The sequence below is a fragment of the Macrobrachium nipponense genome, chromosome 4 (assembly GCF_015104395.2).
Source record: "Macrobrachium nipponense isolate FS-2020 chromosome 4, ASM1510439v2, whole genome shotgun sequence".
Taxonomy (NCBI): Eukaryota; Metazoa; Arthropoda; class Malacostraca; order Decapoda; family Palaemonidae; genus Macrobrachium; species Macrobrachium nipponense.
This window is the reverse complement of record NC_061100.1, coordinates 35397094-35419457: the sequence shown is the minus strand read 5'-3', so window position 1 is coordinate 35419457 and position 22364 is coordinate 35397094. Positions and strand designations below refer to the sequence as shown.

The window sequence follows — 22364 nt, the reverse complement described above, 5'->3', positions numbered from 1 at the left end:
ATTGACTATCTACTCTCTTCTTCCATTATCGTCTCGGGGTCCCTTTATCACTGATACCTCTCTCTCTCTCTTCTTTACCTGTTCCATTATCCTACCTCATCTATTACCCAGTTCTTTATCCAACTCTGTTCTATTATTTACCCTTCGTCTTTTTTTTTCTCTCTCGATGTCACTAGATTTCGCATCTAGTCCCTTTTCATTTGACAATACTTCATTTATTTTCAACTATCGTTCTTTACATAACCGTTTACAGTATTCCTTTAATCATCACCTTAATCTTTGCCATCTTGCTCATCTCCTTCACCTTGCATTCCTTCAGAGAGATTTTAAACTCACTAAGTAATTTGTAATTACTTCCCCTAAACTCTGTTCGCTACCTCTCTCTCTCTCTCTCTCTCTCTCTCTCTCTCTCTCTCCTCTCTCTCTCTCTGCCCGTTTCCTCTCCTTTCCCCTTCCCTCTGAAACCTTTTGCCGTCACCTTCAAAGTTCAACTAAAATTAACTTTGAACCTTTGAAGTCTACAATACTCTCGTCGTATTTCATAACATTAGGCGATTTCTCGCATCCGCTCTCTTATATAACTTTCATGGACCTCCGTCGAAAATACTTCCCTGATATGACCTACATTTAGGAAAACCCGTACGTACTTACATACATTGAGATAAGGAAACAAACACACACCAAATTATACATAAATGTTGTACGTGTTGTCTTCGTGTAGGGTACACAATTCCACCCATTCCTGCACTTTGCATTTGTGATATTTGTGATATTATGTATATATATATATATATATATATATATATATATATATATATATATATATATATATATATAATAGTCTTAGTAATTGGGCAGCTACTTGGAAATCTTAGCTTAATGATAAATAATATTGCCAAGACAGGAAGAACATTCTTTATTATACCTCGAAAGCTCTTATAATGAAGAATGTTCTTCCTGGTCTTGGCAATATTATTTATCATTAAGCTCTATATATATATATATATATATATATATATATATATATATATATATATATATATATATATATATATATATTTCTATAAGCTTCAATTAAGAGTTATAGTCTATCAGTTATTTCAATCATCATCCGAACAGATTCGTTTATCAATAACCATCTCACGATCGGAAGAAGATTTTTGTTCATATAAGCCTAAACTTAAGGAGATACAGAATGTTGAGAGCCACACATACACCTTCAGGAAGTGCGTGTACGGGGAGAGAGAGAGAGAGAGAGAGAGAGAGAGAGAGAGAGAGAGAGAGAGAGAGAGAGAGAGAGAGAATGTTCTGAAACGTGACTAAAGGCCCTAAAGCAGACTCACTGTCAGGAAACATACACCACATAAAATCTTTTAACTACCCCCTAAAAAAAGTTTAAATATGACTTAACCTTTATTTATTTATTTCCCCTCCCATTTTATTTCCCTACAAACAAGAAACTCAGCAGGCCAAAAGGAAGCACCTCTCCACTTTAACATTCATTGTGATTATAAGCCTGCATGTATTCGCGCTCGAGGAAAAATACGTGTGAGGCCATCTCTCGTCTTCATTATTCTGCAACCTTCGCCTGCATATTTCAAGAAGCACCCTGGAGTATATTCCTGCTGTGAGCGCGCGCGTTTGCATTCCCGCGTAATTTTATATAATTCCAGAAAGTGAATTTTCTTTCATCCTTAGAGAATTTAATCTATGTAAGTATTATATACACATATAAGTATATATGTGAGTATATATATATATATATATATATATATATATATATATATATATATATATATGTGTGTGTGTGTGTGTGTGTGCGTGTGTGTGCGTGTGTGTGTGTGTGTTTGTGAGTGTGTGTGTGTGTGTGTATCTTGCGCGAGTTTACAGCAGGGTGTGTGTCCTTTATTTATGAAAAGACACTTTATAGAAATGTACTTCAAAACATACATGTTATCAACAGAAGCGCAGTGTTCATAATTTATTCACAAAGAGAAATACCAAATTTTACAAAAAACTTAATACTTTTGATTATGTAAGAAAGCTACGGATAGGGAAGAGAGAGAGAGAGAGAGAGAGAGAGAGAGAGAGAGAGAGAGAGAGAGAGAGAGAGAGAGAGGAGAGAGAGAGAGAGAGAGAGAGATTTCTTTATTGTTTAACAGAAACAGTAATGAATAGGTATTTTGAATATTTAGTTGCAGAAATTTCTCTCAAAAAGAAAAGCTTGAAATGTGGACTTTGCAATTGGCTGTTTATTGTTTACCGATTAGTCAAAGTTACTGAATAATAATACTGGACTTCAAATGCTCATACCACCTCTCCAAAAGGACTGCAACACGAAAGGGAATGACTTACTGCTACTGTTGTCTGCTGAGTGACCAGTAACCAAATCCACTGGTTCAAAAGCCAAACTCTAAAAGGATAAGAAAATGCCACAGAGGTAACATGACTTGAATTCAACGCATAAATTACGTCAGTCAATAAGAAAAATTCCTATGAATAACCATATTAATAAGTCGGAAACATTACTAAGAATCATCACCTCAATAAGGGTACTCTTCGCTACGCAAACAAGTTGATGGGAAGCTACAACCACCCAGAAAAGTCACTCGTATGTTCATAGCCATGACTTTGCAATACAGCCATGAATTTTCGCAATGCACGAAAATAGTAAGGAATATCCCAGACGAAGAAAACGACCCCGAACTCTAAATAGAAAACGAGAGGCCATTTTACATAAGGGAAGAATACAGGAATTAAAGAAATAAGAGGCAGGATAACCGCACTAAGAGCTATGAACAGTAACAAGCTTTATTTGCGGGCTGAACCCATTCGGTGTTTAATAAAGAAAAACAGGTAAACATTATCGAGTCAGCTTACAGCGTATAATGCTGCATGAAACTCTCAGCCACGGACCATGAAACTCTCAACCGCTGCCCATGAAACTTTCAGCCACGCACGATCATGGTTAACTTTAACATTAAAAAAAATAAAATCTACTGAGTCTAGACGGCTGCATTTTGGGATGTTGGATGATCAACATAACAATTTGCAGCCCTCTGGCTACAGTAGTTTTGAGGATCCAAGGGGGTACAGAAAAAGTGCGGACGGAAGGCAAACCCATTTCGATAGGTTTCTTTCACAGAAAACTGAAAACGACTTAAGTACATTGAAGTTTGTTCCATCGCATAATAAAAAATCAAAAAATGCATGAGTAATGGAATAAATACTTGTAGATGCGCACCTTTCATTATTTCAAAACTGTTCCAAATTCGGAAATACATTACAAGGACGATTACCAATACGAAACAGTAAAATCGGAATAACTATCGAGTCACTGTTGGCAGGAAATCTGACAGCAAAACCAGATGTGCAACTTTAGAACTTTTTCCCTTTCTCTGCCAACATTACAAAGAGATTGTCAGCCTACCACGCTATCTTATTACTTTGAGTACTCTCTGAGAGAGAGAGGAGAGAGAGAGAGAGAGAGAGAGAGAGAGAGAGAGAGAGAGAGAGAGAAAGCAGTATGAAATTATTCTTTAGTGGAATAAGTTCTTTTGCTCCAATAATAAACGGGCCCAGTTATTCTACATATAAAAGAAATTTGAGGTACACGGCAGTAGCCTTTCCATTACAAAATTTAGATACTGGTTTTCCTATGCCTTTCCTCCATAAAGTAATGCAATTAGCAATATTTCTCAAGTGTTCACTCTCCTCAGGGCCTGATTATCCTCATCTCTTGTTGCTCTCAGTTCTCCCAGACACAAAAAGTCAAGTATAGTTTTCAATTAAATAATTCAATTAAATAATCAAATCATTTTGTTCGCAAGTGCCAGTGAGGCTTGGTTTGCTTCCCTTGATTCATGACCGTAATGGGATTTTAATTAGTAGTAATCGCAACAACTTACGATGAAAAAGAATAAAGGTCAACTTTTTACCTGAAAAAAAAAAACACTTATTCATTCCACTCCAAAGATTACGGGTTTTTATAACCCACCAGTCAGCGACCTATATATAATTTTGATTGAGCACTTTTATAGCGCAGCACCAGAACAGGAAAAAAAACATTCGGACTTTTACTCGGCATCCCAAGACGATTGCAAAGCAATGGCAATGTTATCGAACGAAATGTTCCAGTTTTAGCTTCTGTGGCTCTAGCCCTTTAGCGAAACTATAAATAGTAGTGAGAATGGACTGTTTTGCAAACAAGCGCCACAAGTCTTTTCAAACGAATAAAAAATGCTAAAAGAGGGACAAGAGTGGGAGAAGGCATTTTCACAATGAAACCTATTCACATGGAACAATCACATAACTGCCACTGACTTGAAATTCAAGCTTCCAAAGAAAGTCGGTTTCAACCTGCCACCGCAGATCCCACACTGCAGCAGTAACTGATCATGATACACAGAGCCAGTGATTTTTCATCACCCAGGGGGAGTCGCGAACCCGCGACATCTGAGTGGCATAAGGACACTAACCACTATACCATCGAACTAGCTGAAAATGTTAATTGAGGCTGCCATCAATGAAGGTGGACTGTAGGCAGCTTATGGTTTCTGAAGCAGTTAGCACTGTACTACAGCAGCCTACATTAAATATCTAGATGTCTTCAGACTTTGTACTTCTTTCCAATAAAAATTAAAAAATGAAAATTATCCTGGACTGAGGGATGCCAGAAGTCAGAGACAATGTCTGACGCATCTGTAATAAAGTTTGGGATTTAAAAAAGTGGGTTGGGAATGGAGGCAAGAATGGCTGCTGCTTGCATATTGGCAAACACTGACTGGAAATTGTATTAATTGTATTATGGAGTTGAAAAGTTCCTACTTTTACCTCTCTATTTCTAGCACTTCCCTTCTTTTTGTTTTCTTTCACATCTAGATATTCTTTCCATCCTACCGTATACCAGAATGTGATCTTCGAGTTAAGTCTTTCCTTCACTACACCTCTCACTTCCTCAGTCTTTTGCAATTCTTGTAACTACCCCTCTGAACTGCTAAACTTCCCCTCCATAGCTTATAACTCATTTCACGGAAAGCAAATCTCTCTCTCTCTCTCTCCCTCTCTCTCTCTCTTTAAGGCTAAAGGCAACACAAATTTAACTTCTATTGCATTTCAAGAGTTAAAAATGTTCTGGCCTCTTTGTTTATTGTGGGATACCCAATACTGGGCATGAACTTTCTCTCTCTCTCTCTCTCTCTCTCTCTCTCTCCTCTCTCTCTCTCTCTCTCTCTCTTTAAGGGTAAAGGCAACACAAATTTAACTTCTACTGCATTGCAAGATGTAAAAATATTCTTGCCTCTTTGTTTATTGTGGGATACCCAATACCGGGCATGAACTTTGTAACATTATATACTGTGCAGTGAAAATACTTAGTTTAGTATGAGAAACCTAATATAGGGCGTGAATTTTGCAATATTATCCGTGCACTGGAAAATAATTTTGCCGCTTTCATTAGCATGATACCTAGGGGCGTGAATTTCGCAGTATTATAACACATACAGAAATTGAGCAAAATGAGAAAAATACATAAATTATGTCTAATCACATATTATATATAATACACACACACACACACACACACACACACACACACACACACACATATATATATTATTATATATATATATATATACTATATATATATATATATATATATATTATTATATAATATAAGTCATATCACATTTCCGTGATTCATATACATATATCGAGCTACAATGTCCTTTAATATCTAATTCGCTCTACCTCGGAATTAATATATTTTCATATATGCTTAACGAAGGGGAATTTTTTTCTCGATAATAGATTTGCCTGGACCAGGGCGCGAACCTATGGATCCTTTCAAACCCAGGAACGTCAGAAATTAAAATCGACCTTCCTTACAGAGTCCAGAGTCGTTAACATAATATGTTCAAAGGCGGCGTGACGTGACGTCACCTCACCATCCCTTACGCGAGGCGGCGTGACGTGACGTCACCATCCCTTACGCGGTACATCAAAATGACGTCACGGTTGAGGCTGAAGGGCGCCTCAGGTGACGTTAGACATTTGCATGACCGCAGAACATGTCCTCTTTAACGATATTCCTCTGCGGCCTTGTCGAGAGATTTGGCAACGTATACAGGAAATTACCTTCCAAAGAGGTGAATTACCAAATATACAGCTATTGATATCAATAATAATGATGATAATTACTATAATAGTCAGTTCGTACAAAAACAAATAGTATAGGCTAAATTCATACAGGCTTGATATATATATATATATATATATATATATATATATATATATATATATATATATATATTTGTGTGTGTGTGTGTGTGTGTGTATGCGCGCGCACGTGTGCATGCGTATATGTGTATATATACATATATGTAGAAACTACTGGTCACTTTTTAACAGATACATATGAGTTTGTAATAGCCACACGCACACACACACACACACACACACACAAGTCTGTATGTATGTATGTATTTATACGTACGTGTGAGCGGGTAGTATGTGCTTTAATAAACAAGGTGAAATATAAGTTTGCAATACACGCACGTGAGCAGCGCACCAAAAAAAAACCATAACCGTACATAATATACAAAGACACCAGTTGATAAAAAAAAACAAAAAAAATTACATGAAAGTAAAAATCGCACGGAACTGATGCAGGAAGTCATCCCCTTTTCTTTACTGCCCTTCTTTATTAGGCACGAGAGCAATGTCAAACAAATACAAGGTTCCCAACTATTCAAAATTATTGAAGGGCATACATTGGGACCTATGAGGTCATTCAGCACTGAAACGGAAATTGACAATGTTTTGAAAGGAGTAACAAGAGGGAAACCTGAAAAGCATTTGCACGAATTATCAATTATTAGGAGAGGGTGGAGAGAGATGGAAGAGAAAGAATGTGAAAGGAGGTACAGTAAAAGGAACGAAAGGGGTTGCACCTAGGGGCCGAAGCCACGCTGCAAAGAATCTTAAGTAATGCCTACAGTGCATTGCATGAGGTTCACTGATCTCACTAACCGGCCCCCCCCCACAAAAAAAAAAAAAAAAAAAAAAAAAAAAAAAAAAAAACGGAGTATGACGTTTTGTACCTGTAGGGGGTTTAGCACTAAGCAAATGAAAACAATTGATGTAATGTATCATGATTACAAAAAGCAACGTCAACAATGTTCAATAATAATAACAGTGGTCTTTTTAATAAAAATCACAGTCACAAAAGTCAAAAGTGAATAAATCCACAATGATGCAAGTATAAGTCTTAAAATATATATTTACCGTGACACCACTGGATGTCTTTACCAATAATGTTGTCTAAATTGTTTGTTTGTTTGTTTGTTTGTATGGTGTTTTTACGTTACATGGAACCAGTGGTTATTCAGCAACGGGACCAACGGCTTTACGTGACTTCCGAACCACGTCGAGAGTAAACTTCTATCACCAGAAACACACATCTCTGACCCCTCATTGGAATGCTCGAGAATCGAACTCGTGGCCACCAAGGTGGCAGGTCAAGACCATCACCGATCACGCCACTGAGGCGCCAATAATACTGCCTATAACATAATTGTAAATAGCCTTCTTCGTCCTTTAATATTCTGAAGTCATTTCGTAATCAAATACAGTTATAGAATGATCGTCTGAACTTGACTGAGAAGCGCAAAAGAGCTACAAATCGATTTCCAAGAAAGGTTTACATCCTTCCTTCGACTGAAATGGCATCGCAAGAGCGCCGGTTATTACAAACATCAAAGGAACGTTCGATCTCGCCATAAATTTCTGGGTACCTGACTTTACCTTGGCAATGATACATACTTTAAAGAGGATATGAGCATGTCACGGGCATCTTAAGCTACCGATGACATATCGTTGCCCAGATAAGCTACCGAAAATATATTATTATGTGCGTAGATAACCTACCGAAAATATATTATTATAAGTCTCATTAACTCTGGAGGACGGCTTAAAAATAGAGGGACATCTTTCGAATGAAAAAAGGAAGAAACGCAACCAGATTGGCAGCAGTTTAGTTTTATATATTTTCACTGACATGTTTTTCTACTTATTTTTTAAATCATTTATTTTTCCTTACAATGGAACGAAACTTAGTACCTTGTACAAATTGTTGCACAAAATTTTATTCTTAAATTAGACTAGAATATGAAGAAAAAAATCTTAAAAGGGCATGATTGTCGAATAATATAGTGTGACCGTTAGTCAATTTGTAGTGGCTAATAGCTACAGAGAAAAACACTTCTACAAAAAAAAAAAAAAAAAAAAAACTGTACCATTACTCTCTTATCAGATGGGCACCTAAGAGCTACAAGACACCATCATCCCATAATTACTAAGTGGAGCGCAGTAATCTCAGGATTACTTGATTACTAAGTGGAGCCCAGTAATCCCAGGATTACTCGCCCTCTATAAATGATTCCTTCCACTCTAGTGAATAGCTCTCAGAATCTCCTCCCTTTATCCCGATTACCCTCATAGACACTTCTTTATCTCTTTCAAAGGTAAGCCTAGTTTTTCCTTTCAGATGTAGCTCTCTCTCTCTCTCTCTCTCTCTCTCTCTCTCTCTCTCTCTCTCTCTCTCTCTCTCTCTCTCCTTCATCGCTTGATGTATTACCGTCCCAACCGACTGACACACTGCAAGAATATATTCACTGGTACTTTCATACACACACGACCAGCGACAGACCATTGTTCAATCCCACGGGGGAGAGGTATATAATACGTTTCCCTAATTACTCATTATGCCCTTGTTGACTTGAGTATCGTACAACGCCTAGTGGTTAGTAAGCTGGTAGGGAACTCCACAAATAAATAAATAAATAAATAAATAAAATAAAAGGTCAACACCCTCAGGAGCCACAACTCCTCCAAGGTAGAAATGCTTACATACATACAGAGAGAGAGAGAGAGAGAGAGAGAGAGAGAGAGAGAGAGAGAGAGAGAGGCACACAAACGACAATGTATGTCATTAAATAGAACCTGTTCAAATTCAACAAAAACATGTATTTTTAAAAACCACAATGACCTTTTTAACTTCTCGATATCTCTCACTTTAATCAAGATCAAACAAAACGCATCAGAGAAAACGGGACAGGCCACCTTAAAAACTTAGGGGGAACTAAACCGAGAAACTGTATTAAGTTGCAACGGTTATACTCTTCCAGTATTTTCTCATTGTTTTCTATATTAACTTTAAGAATTGGTTAAGAAAAATAAAATAATGTTATTGAAGACCTTTACTTGTTACTTACAAACTGAACCGAAATGAACGGGTAAACTTAACATAATTGTTTAATAAGATGGAGCCAGAGGCATTGAATGAAAGTATACGTATCAGATTTTCCGAATTTACATATTTATTAAATAAAATGAAATCAAACTAACAGAACTGAATTCAATACACACACACACACACACACACACACACACACATATATATATATATATATATATATATATATATATATATATATATATATACTAATAAAATTAAACCAGAACGTAATAACTGATTGGAATACATACATATACATATATATAATTTGTGTGTATTATATACATGTATATACACATATACACACACCGACATATGAAAGCTGTGTCCAAATGCATTAGGTAAAGCCATAACACAAAAGTAGAAAAACACCATAATAAAATAACCATCAAACTGCTTTATTCACAGTTTAATCTGGACGGTCCCTCGTTACATAATTCGCATCTCTGTCAAGTGTGTCTTTTCAGGCACTAACTAAACCACCAACGAACACACAGCTCAGTACCCTGCAAGGTCTTCTTGGTACAACACAAAACGGGTACCAATGCCACCGTATGCACGAATAGAGTGCAACTAGTACATAAGGAAAAGATTACAAACCGAGGTTTTGTTTGTGAGGTAATCTGAGTTATGGCAAGAGAAAGAGAAAATGGACATATACAAGATCACGACGGGACGCATAAGCATTGTTAAGCCTTTGGGAATTAACTGTTCATAAGAAATAATTATAAGAAAATGACGTAAACAGAGAGGAAAACAGACGTTAATCATGATGGGATACAGGTAAAAGAACTGACTGTTACATTGCAATGCTGATGAAGAACCAGCAATCCAATTTCAATAAATTCAAGACAGCCACGAACGCATAATTTGCAAAAACATTGAACTCCTCACTAATCGTAAAAAAAAAAAAAAAAAAAAAATTCGCAACATTTTTCGTAACTGACTAAACAACGTGGCCTTAGCAGCACCCATAACAGCCAAAAAACGTTCAGTCCCGCATAAACAGAGCGGCCTTAGCAGCATCCACAACGGCCTTTAGCAGCACCTACAACAGCCAAAAACGTTTAGTCCTGCCTAAACCGCGCGGCTTTAGGAACATCCACAACAGACAAAAACGTTTAGTCCTTCCTAAACAGCATGACCTTACCAGCACCCATAATAGCCAAAAACGTTTAGTCCCCCCCCCCCCCCCCCCCCCCCCAAAACCCCCCCCCCCCCCGCCCCGGTGTTAACCTTTACACGGCCGGCTACACAAAACTTTCCTGTCACTCCACATCATCAAAGATATAGCAACAGCAGCCCCATACGAGACGGAAGACCTGGCAAGCAGCCATTATGATGACAATCAACCGACAGCAGATTCTTTAAAAGGAGAGAGAGAGAGAGAGAGAGAGAGAGAGAGAGAGAGAGAGAAACTCTATTAAGGCACCTGACCACAAACAGTTGCCAAGACAGTAACAGACCTTGGAATATCAATTACGGTTGCCCATGACAGCATGGTCAAATGAGGTGACCAAATCATTGACATCAAACTAAAAAATGGTACTGTGTAACCTTTACAGCTTAGTTACCCGAGATGACCCCGTGATTCGAATGAAGAAAATGTAAATCTATCTGGCTAAAAAGAAAGTATGCGATGTTCAAATAAGATGACCCTTCCAATCTAATGGTCAAATGGAATTGGACTAAATAGCCGAAAGTAATATGGATTAAAACGTTCATTGTGGGGCAATGAAGCAACTCTTACCGAGTTTCCTATACGAAGCGAACAAGTGGATAATATTGCAAAATGCAGAATTTGAACAGGATGACTATGAATAATAACGAGCAAATTGCGACTCTAAATGTGCGTGCATTTGAATTTAATGTCTTGCTATTTATAGGCACAAATCAGCGACGGCATCAAGCCATTCGCTTGTCTACCGATCAGCTACTTTAGGTCTGCTCATCACTTCAATAACTAACTGCCAAAGATATGCCAGCCGCCAGGGATTTACATACCTTTTAACATACGCGGGACAGGACAACCTCACCCCTAAAAAATGCTTGCAGCAAACTATAAGGGTAGCACCTTCCAGGACTAGCCTTCCAAAGGAAATAATGGCTCCCAGATAGAAAGGAAAACATAGTTTTTCAAAATTAAAAGCTTACTCATAATATATCAGCACCCTGGGAAAGAAACACGCACCAAACATAAAATAAAAGGCGGAGTTATGTTATGCACAGATTGTTAAATGTTAAATTGATGCAAACTGACCTAGATGACGTAATAAAGCGATAAAAATAACCTGCTCACCTGACCTTAAAAAAATAAAAAAATAAAATTTTTTAAACCAACTAGGCAGAAAAAACGACAAACAAAGCAACGACCATAATTTTGATGACATCAGCATCATCATTTTTTTTCATCTTTATTTAAAACTTAGTTGTAGCTGGCACTACGTTTAAATATCAACGTCTCAGTAATTAAATTTAATTCGCCAGAGCAGGTAGAGTACAAATTACAAAAGAACAAACCTTCATTCGATTTATTTTTCATTTTTATTTTCCCGTTACTAATGGAAAAATAAATTTATGCGAATGCTCGAAATGAAGAAAGAACCTTGAGCCAAGACATTAGCATCAACCTAAATCATGGAATCATCTGAGGTACGTGATGGATGGTGAAAAGCTCCGCTTACCTTACTCAGAAAGATGCTGCCTACCAAGTAACTGGGAGGATTATACGTTGGTAAATAAAATACGCAAAGCAACACAACCTATTCGAATATGCAGGCGGCAATAATAACTAAAAAATATACTATTATAATTAGTATAATATATAATACACATATAGAGAGAGAAGCGAGAGAGAGAGAGAGCGAGAGAGAAGAGAGGAGCAGAGAGAGAGAGAGAGTGTGGTAAGATACTGAAAGATATGATTTTTATTTAGGAAAACATCAGTAACAATAAAGGTTAAAATGGACTTGTTTTAGAGATGAACAGCACTTCAAGATAAAGGCTTGAGAATAGCCCACACACACACACACACACACACACACCCACACACACACACACACACAGAGACTGTTAAGATACTGAAATGTATGACTTATTACAGGAAAAGATCAGTAACAATTAATGTTAAGATAGAATTGTTTTAAATAGATGAACAACTTCAAGATAAAGACTTAAGAGAGGCTTGAGAATAGCAGAGAGAGAGAGAGAGAGAGAGAGAGAGAGAGAGAGAGAGAGAGAGGAAAACAACACTGTGAACATTATGGTAACGTTTTTTTAAAGATATGAAAAATACTTCAAGATAAAGGCTTGAGAGAGAGAGAGAGAGAGAGAGAGAGAGAGAGAGAGAGAGAGAGAGAGAGAGAGAGAGAGAGAGAGAGAGAGAGAGTTATGAAAAAAAACATAACTCTGTTTTTATCTAATTCTCATGTGACAGGAATGTGAAATAAATGCCAAACGCTTGTAGTCATTACCCAAAAGAACTACTCAATACCTCTACCGACTACGTACGAATAGATATGCGAGGGACTTCACCTACTGGTCCATTCAGAAGTGAGAGACATATCCCCCCAAAATATTAGCTGGGTAATTTAACCCGTGACCCAGAATGTACAAGCGCAAAAAAATAAACACATCTATTTCTGTTCCCAGCAGTGGAAATAACAATTGCACAGTGACCTGATGAATCTAATAATCTAATCTCATTTTTTTAAAACTCTAAGCACAAACAATAACGTACCGCCATGTCAAAGGAACGCATTGTCGTCATTAAAGAGAAGAAAAAAAAGTGTCTTGAACCACTCCTATACGTCATCCTGCATAAATAAACACAAGCTCATGCATGCAAACGAGCGCCAGTTCGCGCACAATTACAACAATAAATACTCTCTCTCTCTCTCTCTCTCTCTCTCTCTCTCTGTATATATATGTATAACATATATGTAACACACACACACATATATATATATGTATATATATATACACTAATGATTCATGTTATGTATTAATACATACTGATTTACTGTAAGAGAACGAGCTATAAAACGACGTTTAAAATGTGTCCATTTTAACGCTGGTACATTGTGCGTATGTATGTATGATAGTATGTATGTATATATATATATATATATATATATATATATATATATATATATATATGTATCTATAGATGTACGTACCACTTTTAAATTCTTATACGGTTATGCGTTCTCATTTGGATACGTCCAATCTACATTAATGATGTATAAAATGTACTATTAATGCACAGTGTCCTTCGCCTGGCAACACTTTCTACTTGCAATGCTCCACCGTAGTATTTTTCTTTCTTAAGTATCCAGAGACAATGCCTTCTTCACTTCCTTGGGGGTTAGACCTTGCTCTTCCACTGCAGCAATCTCTCATAACCTTGGCTCATGACCTTTGGCGCCCCGTTCAAATTTTCAGTTAATCAAGACCACGAAGACATCCATTTAAAATAACGTTAAAATGGATATAAAATTGCCCAAAATTCTTCATATACACACACACACACACACACACACACACACACACACACACACACACACATATATATATATATATATATATATATATATATAATATATATATATATATAATCATCAATTCACCTAAATTTCGGAATTTTTCTACTTCATTCTTAAGCGAGTCTCACTTTCAATGAACAAGTCCACTTCTTGTCCTAAAAGTCACAACATTGAACTATTGCTGAAAATGATATGAGAGAGAGAGAGAGAGAGAGAGAGAGAGAGAGAGAGAGAGAGAGAGAGAGAGATGCAACTTTCAATGGTGCACCCTATATGAAGCCTGCTGTTCCTCTGTACCCGGGGCAGCGTGACATCACACTGGAATTTACTGGTCTCACCTCCTCTGGATAGAAGAAGGGCCTTGGGCAGCATAAGCAACGGCTATAGAGGTCTCGTTCGCATGGGGAAGAAGGAGCTCCTGAATTCTTTAATATTAATAATTGTATAATGCTTGAATTATTTATTTGGGCGAAGTCATCACAGGGCTGTGCAATTCTGCGAAATATTTTCTTTTAATTTATGGCGATTACATGTAATGTGTTTTATATATATATATATATAAATATATATATATATACAGCAGTGCATACGGTGGGTTAGCAACTTCAAGTCAATAACTGTTCTGAAAAGAAATACTGAGAGTATTTATTTACGTATGAAATCATCAACAAGTTACGTCACTAATGGCCGGTATGCACCTGAAAAAAAAATTATTTTTCCGGAATACTAATATTTACAGTAAACAATTTCCACGTCAGGCAAAATAAGAAAAAAACACCCATCAGTGATGTCATCCTCGAACATTAAACAAGAGTGAATATAAATGAAACACGCAACGCCCCATATAAATAACGGTCTGTGATCCCATCCTCTAGACTAGAACAATGTAAAAAAGCACACGTTAAAAAAAACATATACATTACACCCAACGCCCTATATAAATATCGGTCAGTGATATCGCGCAACATATTACGAAGCAAGTGGAATAAACAAAGCACAAATATAAACAAAAGAGGCTAGGTACCACTACCGCCTACACCCCTTCCCCTTCTCCAACCCTCCTCGAACGTCCCTCCAGAACACACCCACCCACCCGGCGAACGCCGTAACCACCCACGAAAAGGACACGCCGGAAATGGCACGGAAACTTTCCTGCTCATATTCAAACACACGACTGAAGGGGGAGGAGTTACGCCAATCTGCGACAGTCTGTAATGTACACTCCAACTTTCAGGTTTGTTTACAAATGGAGATACGAAGAGCTTGACGATTTTGAAGACTAATATAAACATAATCAGGGATTACACCAAACTAAAAACATTTACCTTATATACATACATTCCTAAATAAAAACTGATCTGGGGATTACACGAATCAAATGACATTTACCTACTGCAAACTTCACCCACCTTTCTGGTTTGCAGACAAATTAATGGAGAGGTAATACTTCAGAAATCGTCAACTTTGTAATAAAGAAATGTATAGCAAGCACACTGTTCTTAACAGATCAATAAAATAATACATACTAAAGCATTTGTCTGATAGCAACCGATCATATATCTTCTATGTTTGGAATATGAACAAGCACTACACAATAAGAGACACTTTGCTATAGATTTACTGATAAAACACTACATAAACATATGCCTAATGATAAACAATCAAATAGCCTTAAAGTTTGTCATAAAAACAATAACTACACATTAAAAATAAAAATTTCGTTGTAGATAAAAGTCTTATAACCAAAACAGTATCCTGCAAAAGCCCACTCATATTCCCAAGTCAAAATCCGCACATTGACAATATCACCGAATACAATCAGATGTCTTCAACGCTTACAATAAAACAATCACTGTACAATAAATCATTAAAAATCTTCGCTGTATATGTCTTATGACCAAAACCTGCTATTGGAAACGAAGTAACACTATATATCCCGCAAACTCCTATTCCACCAGTCAAAATTCGCACACACATTAGTACCATCACCGATTCGATTTCCTCGAAAACAGGAATCACGCGTCACCATCACCACCACTGCGAGGACTTCATCACCACCAAACGGTGCGAACGGTACACCATGAGGAAAAGAGCACCGGCATCACTACCATCACCACCCCGAGCACCACACGGTACCACCACACACTACCGCTCACAACCAACACTCCACACTGACGGAATCAACAACTTGGTCATTTGGGCAGAGCAAAAGGGGGAGGGGGGATGGGGAGAGGGGTTGAGGGGTGATAGAGAGGCAGGGAGGGATGGATGTAGGGAGGCAAGGAGGGAGGAAGACAGAGAGAGGGAGAGAGAGAGAGAGAGGCACAAGAGGGAATGACTCAACGGGAAAAGAGAGAGAGAGAGAGAGAGAGAGAGAGAGAGAGGAGAGAGAGAGAGAGAGAGAGAGAGAGACTGAAACAAGAGGACTTTTATTTATGAAAACTGCAATAACATCTAATATTAAGAGAGAGGAGAGAGAGAGAGAGAGAGAGAGAGAGAGAGAGAGCTTTTTAAAGAGCGGAAAGATATATTTTAGCAATATATATGACATTTAGGAAAAAAATCAGCAATAACAGAGAGAGAGAAGAGAGAGAGAGATAGAGAGAGAGAGAGGAGAGGGAGAGGCAAGGGGAAGAAAAGCAAATAAGAAAGGATATTTTAGAATAAAATAACAAGGAAAAAGATAAGAGAGGAGAGAGAGGGAAAGGAGAGGAGAGCGGAGGGAGAGAGAAAGAGGAGAGAGAGAGCTTTTTAAGATGCGGAAAAGATATATTTAGGAATATATATGACATTTAGGAATACAGCAGTAACAGAGAGAGAGAGAGAGAGAGAGAGAGAGAGAGAGTTAAGAGTTTTATTTAGGAAAAAATCAATAACATTTAATATTATGACAAGAATAACATATAATTGAGAGAGAGAGAGAGAGAGAGAGAGAGAGAGAGAGAGAGAGAGAGAGTCACGTCGTATTCAAGGTCTGTTTAAATGTAGTTATAGAATAATTAATTAATTATTTCGAAGTGGCGTATTATGAATAAGCTTCAGATATAAAAATTTCTAATTGATGTATTTCCGAAATAACTTATGTAAATAATAAATCTTTCATTCTTGCTACAAAACATGTCAAATACACTTCCGAGCACTAGGAAAATTCACTGAAATTATATATATATATATATATATATATATATATATATATATATATATATATTATATGATAAAAAATAAAATTTTCAATTCCAAAAGGAGCTTCCTTACGCAACTTTAAATACTAATGGACCCTATACATTTAAAAATATAGGCTTTTAGTTATGTTAATAATTATTACGAACCAAGTTCATAATTTATTTCAACACAACAATATTTATGACAACTTGAACTTACAATCTTCACTCAACATTGTCGCGATAAAAAAACATTCCTGAATTGAAACATTTTTTAAAATGTTTTTACTATTTAGGCTTGGGAAAATTTAACGGAAAACTTACAACCAGAAAAAAAAAATGAGACAAACTTCCCAAGGAAAAGAAACAAGAGCAAACTTCTTAAGGAGAGTAACTGTAACGCGAGCGAAAGATAATGATGCAAAGGCCGAAGTCGGACGACAAGGAAAAAAATAAAAACAGGCAATGAGAAAAAGGAGCAATAGTTATGGGTGCGGTTATGAACGAGGAGAGAGGGAAAGAGAGAAGGAGGAGGAGGAGGAGGAGGAGGAGGAGGAGGAGGAGAGAGAGAGAATGTTCGACGGGGGAAGTTGTTACCGAGAGGATCTCAGTCACTCTGGCACTGAGTAATAAAAAAATATAGCATAATTCAAGTAATCTCTTTCTATATTTACTGTGTCGTCGAGACATGAATAAACAGTTGTCATTTTGCGAACCACAATTTGCTTGCGACAGAAATGTGTGATCGAATGTAAACAAAAGCACAAATACATGTAAAGTCATTAAGAAAAAGAGAAATTCACCATCAAACGACGAAACGAATTAGCAACCCAAATTTCCTGTTATATACTGACGTAATTGCAGTGAAAATCTTAGTAATATTAAAAAAAAAGCATGAATAGACAAAATGCTTGCCACTGATACAAAAACGTAAAAATAAATGAACAAGTCATTACGAAAAAGATACAAATAGCAGCACCAATTCCCTGTTATTAATTGACGTAATCACAGCAAAAATATTAATAATATTAAAAAACCAGCATGAATGGACAAAACGCTTGTCATCATATCATGCTCCTGATTACTTATAGATTTCGTCATTTTTGATACAGCTTGTAAGCTCCTTGGCCCAGCTAAATGAGAAATCTACACAGTGCCACAGTTAAAGAGAATGACATCAATAAAAGATGGCTTTACGATTTGTAGTTGTCTATTACAGTCTTTCCTTCATTTAACGTGTTTATAAAACATTTTTTTTTCCCAAGAACTCTTCATCGAAAGCCGGCTTTGGCCAAGGACCCACCCATTAAATTTTTGGTGGTTCGCCAGGTTCGGACCTAAATGCCCTAAGAAGAAATAGGTCAGTGAGAGGGAGATATATTGAGATAAATTATTGTACCCAGACTCTCATGAAATCATCCGAGAAGAAGTTTGGCTTTGCGTCAAGGCCGATTCTTTCGGATTTCGGGACTGATCTCGTCGGTGATTTTTACGAATGATTTTTAAAATTACAGACCGCAGAACAATTCATTCGATTACTCCAAGGACCTTCAAGAACATTTTTGGAGTGGTCAAAAGTAGACAATTGATTCATTCCGTGTTTTTAGAACAGATTCTCACAAGAATATTCATACAACATTTTAGGAAAGTCAGTGATCATACGACAAGGAACAATTCATTGGCTCTTGGTGTCGATTCAATAAAGAATTTCTGAGTAGCATTTTCGAATAACCGACAACGGACCACACGCGAATTCACTCAAATATTGTTTAATACCTGAACAAGGAATTTTGTGAAACTTACACGGATGAGAACGGCCGGTCACGGAACAATGACCCATTCATCAAGTTTCGGTTATAATCCGATGAAGATTTTATTTTTTATTACACGTTTTGTACAGATTGGCTAAGGGCCAATGACCATCGCGTCCGATAACGCTGGTGACTTGGAACCGATCAGGAATAAGATGTATTGAGAATTCTTCAATGCATCGGGAAACAAAAGTATGACAATTACTTACGTTATCATTGAGTAAATCACAAATTTACTCTGACAGCTTAAGAAACTACAATTCGTTCAACTTTCAAAATATATATCCTCTCACGAACCGACTAGTATGAACAGAAATATGATCGGTAAAATGAAACTTACATTTACAGGTGGCACACAGCATTCCGCACAGAGCTTTAAATGTCTTCCTCAAAACTACTATGGCACAATTAATTCGATCAACATGAGGCTATCACGGTTTAAGCTGGTTGATTTGATGAGCAAATGTCCCATTGTGTTTATCTTTGATAGCTCAACTGAATCACAAAACAAATCTGCTGATTTTCGTTGTGAAATCGTAATTATGTACACAATTTCGTTCTGGTGTAAATTTAGGGTCACATTCTACATACACCATTTAGAGAAATGTGTAATATAAATACTGGTTCTAGGTATACATCAATTCATGTCATTATGGAATATAAATACTGGTTCTACATAACTCTTACAAAACTAAAAAGATCATCTACAATCACGTATATGCTAGATAAACAGCTGACGAAGATTAAAATGTAACAATAACGCAACAATGATTATATACCTGATTGTATTCATAACTGAATATTTCAATGCCGTGTCATAAAAAAAAACACAAATTTCTGAAAAAAGTACTCGTCCTTTTTTTTTTTGCATTGCAATACTGACGATCATTAATCATCCAATCATTATCCAGTAGACATATAATTAAATGATACCAAGCTGTAACATAAACAGCAATTGCTAAAATTATTTTACGAAAGTGAATATCTTTAAATGTATATCAACAAGACCTCACTTCACTCATTCTGCCCTTGAAGACAAGAAGATGAAATGTTAACACGAACTGCATTAAACAAATATCAATTTTATTTCTTGACATCAACTTCGTCAGTTCTTTCATCTTGAGATACTCAACAAACTGTTTAAGAAGCTCAACGGAGATCTTTACCGTGAAAAACAGGAAGTAATAAGTAGATTCTTCTCAAAACCACCAAGGAAAATTGATCCCAAATTCACTCTATAAATGATACTTGAAACGACTCACGAGAGAGAGAGAGAGAGAGAGAGAGAGGAGAGAGAGAGAGAGAAGGGGAAGGAATGATCCTCTATGCAGAGTGACGAGCAAAATACTTCAAGGTGATCCTGCGTTTGTTGTCGGAATTTCGACCGAACTTCTATTGCACTGGAAACTTTTCAGTTTATCGTCTGTTATTCCGAGTCTAAATCTGACCAATGAAATGATTTCCACTTTTGTTTTTCGTCCGTTGCGCAAACAATTATTCGCATTCCCATTCAACTACCTGAATGAACCAGACAAAAGAGAGAGAGAGAGGATCGTTCGACAACTACGAATAACATCATTGTTGGCCCACAATGAACGACGTCGTCATATCGGTGACGTAAAAGGAGGTTACGACGTCAAATGGCATTCTTTTAAAAGTCAGGTGTCACGGTTGAAAGCAAAAGAGGGCAGATCCGCCGCTCCTTAAGACCAGCACGCCATCCCTTTCCCTAATGTTCTCTGCTTTCTAGCATAAATTGGATGCAGACTTTGGACATAATTATCTCCATATCTAAGAAAATACCTCTTTTCAGGTTCTATCTTAGCAATTCTCTCCACGCTTTCGTTTTCTCAAATTTAGAGTGTCTCATAGATTTCTCTTGATCAGGCCTTCATTCATTTCCTTCCTCTTTATGTCCCTTAATGCTGTGGGACTTGATTAGGGCAATCAGTTTCCCGTGCCGTCAGACTTCAATATGGCCTTTACTCTCAGAGAGAGAGAGAGAGAGAGAGAGAGAGAGAGAGAGAGAGAGAGAGAGGTTCTCTTTCTCATCTTGTCGATGTCTAACCGTTTTCTTTGGTGCTTAATTAAAAGGTCAAAAGGTCGCCACATCACGGTTCTAAGAAGTTTTGAGTGGCTGTTTGTCTTAGCGTAGAAAAAGGGACGGGTATTTATATCGCTGAGAGAGAGAGAGAGAGAGAGTAACCATGAATGCAACTGCCAGTTATTTGCGGCACAAACACACATACACATAATATAAAAGGCAGTGCACACAAACACGAGCGAGTGTCAAGGAACTCTAACAATTAAGATATAAAACTTACTACAGCAACAGCAACAACAACAACAACAACAACAAATGCAGTGATGTCCCAAATCGCGATCCCCGTCGACGACACATCCAGCCACGAATGCAGGCGAAAGCAAAGAGGCGGATTAGGGAGAGGGGGAGAAGACCCCATGACGTCATCTATTTTCAGAGGAAACATGGGGCGAGCTGACCTCACGATATTTCCAGGTGCAGGTTGAAATGACTCAACCAAAAAAGGCCTTAAGGACGGCCCGGGAATTCCCGAGCTGTCACAGGGAAGACATTATGGGAATAAAGAGGGATGTTTTCAGTGTCCTTTCTCCTTTCTCTCTACTCCACTTGGGCTTTGAAAGGATGATTAGTACTCATGATACTCCTGCTCCATTTCCATAATTTTCTCTCTCTTTCCTCCCTACATTCTTAGGCTATTCCAGAGCGTCAACTTAGCAGTTTCGTCAACATTCACGTAATAAAACAAAAAATAAACAAAAAGTCAACAAACGTGTATCCTACTGATTACTGTTTCACCTTGACTTGACAAGCTCCCAAGGCTCTTAAAACATTTTTTTTTTCTCAAGTCTATTTAACCTGTTTCTATTTCTTTTTGCCCTAATACACGTGATCAGACCATGAAAAGAATATCTTGAATGTTTGCATGACACCATGCACCCAAACTTACGATAAATGCTTTACCCACCGCCCGGCCTTGGAGAGAGAGAGAGAGAGAGAGAGAGAGAGAGAGAGAGAGAGAGAGAGGAGAGAGAGAGATTTAAAAAAATACTTTTCTATGTTATCAACTTTTCCTTCTTTATCTGTGGCTGTTCTTTGTCATTCTAAAGAGAACTTAGGCATTCACGTGTTGAGGAGGAAATTAACAACAGAAAAGACAAAGCGAATCTCTTCCAAATTCACAGAACAATCACAAAAAGGATAAGGATCAGGGATAAAAGTGGAAAAAACATTCCCCTTCAATACAAAGTTAGAGAGAGAGAGAAAAAAAAAAAGCCAAAAAAGTCCCAGGCCTTTCCTAAAGCTGCCCCATCTTTAGCCTTAGGATTTATAGCTTCCTTCGGGATTGGACCTCTACAGTCCTTCTCCCTGAACCTTCTCTTTTCTTCTCCTTTTCTTTAGACCCCTGTGGTAGGTGTGGGTATCAGGTTACTTGGTCTGCGGAGAAGGGGGAGGTTAGGGGAGAAGTGCCTTATCATTCTTGAATAAGAGGACTCGTTATTTCAATAAAAA

The 22364-nt window shown here is 37.3% G+C and overlaps 1 protein-coding gene across 9 annotated transcripts in view; it reads right to left on the bottom strand.

The window, feature by feature from the left end:
- The window catches only part of LOC135210852 (uncharacterized), a 741193-nt gene that overhangs the window by 277566 nt on the left and 441263 nt on the right, over positions 1 to 22364 (bottom strand). For 2 of the 9 annotated variants that reach the window (XM_064243747.1, XM_064243750.1), the window contains exon 1: positions 15948 to 16015. The exons of 6 other annotated variants lie outside the window; for them this stretch is intronic. Coding sequence is in view for 1 of the 3 variants with exons in the window: in XM_064243749.1 (XP_064099819.1) it covers positions 19152 to 19173 (22 nt within the window). In the remaining 2 variants the exon portion in view is untranslated. Of the gene's footprint in view, positions 1 to 15947; positions 16016 to 19151; positions 19204 to 22364 lie in introns of those variants that run through there. One more of the 9 variants, XM_064243749.1, reaches the window with a different exon arrangement.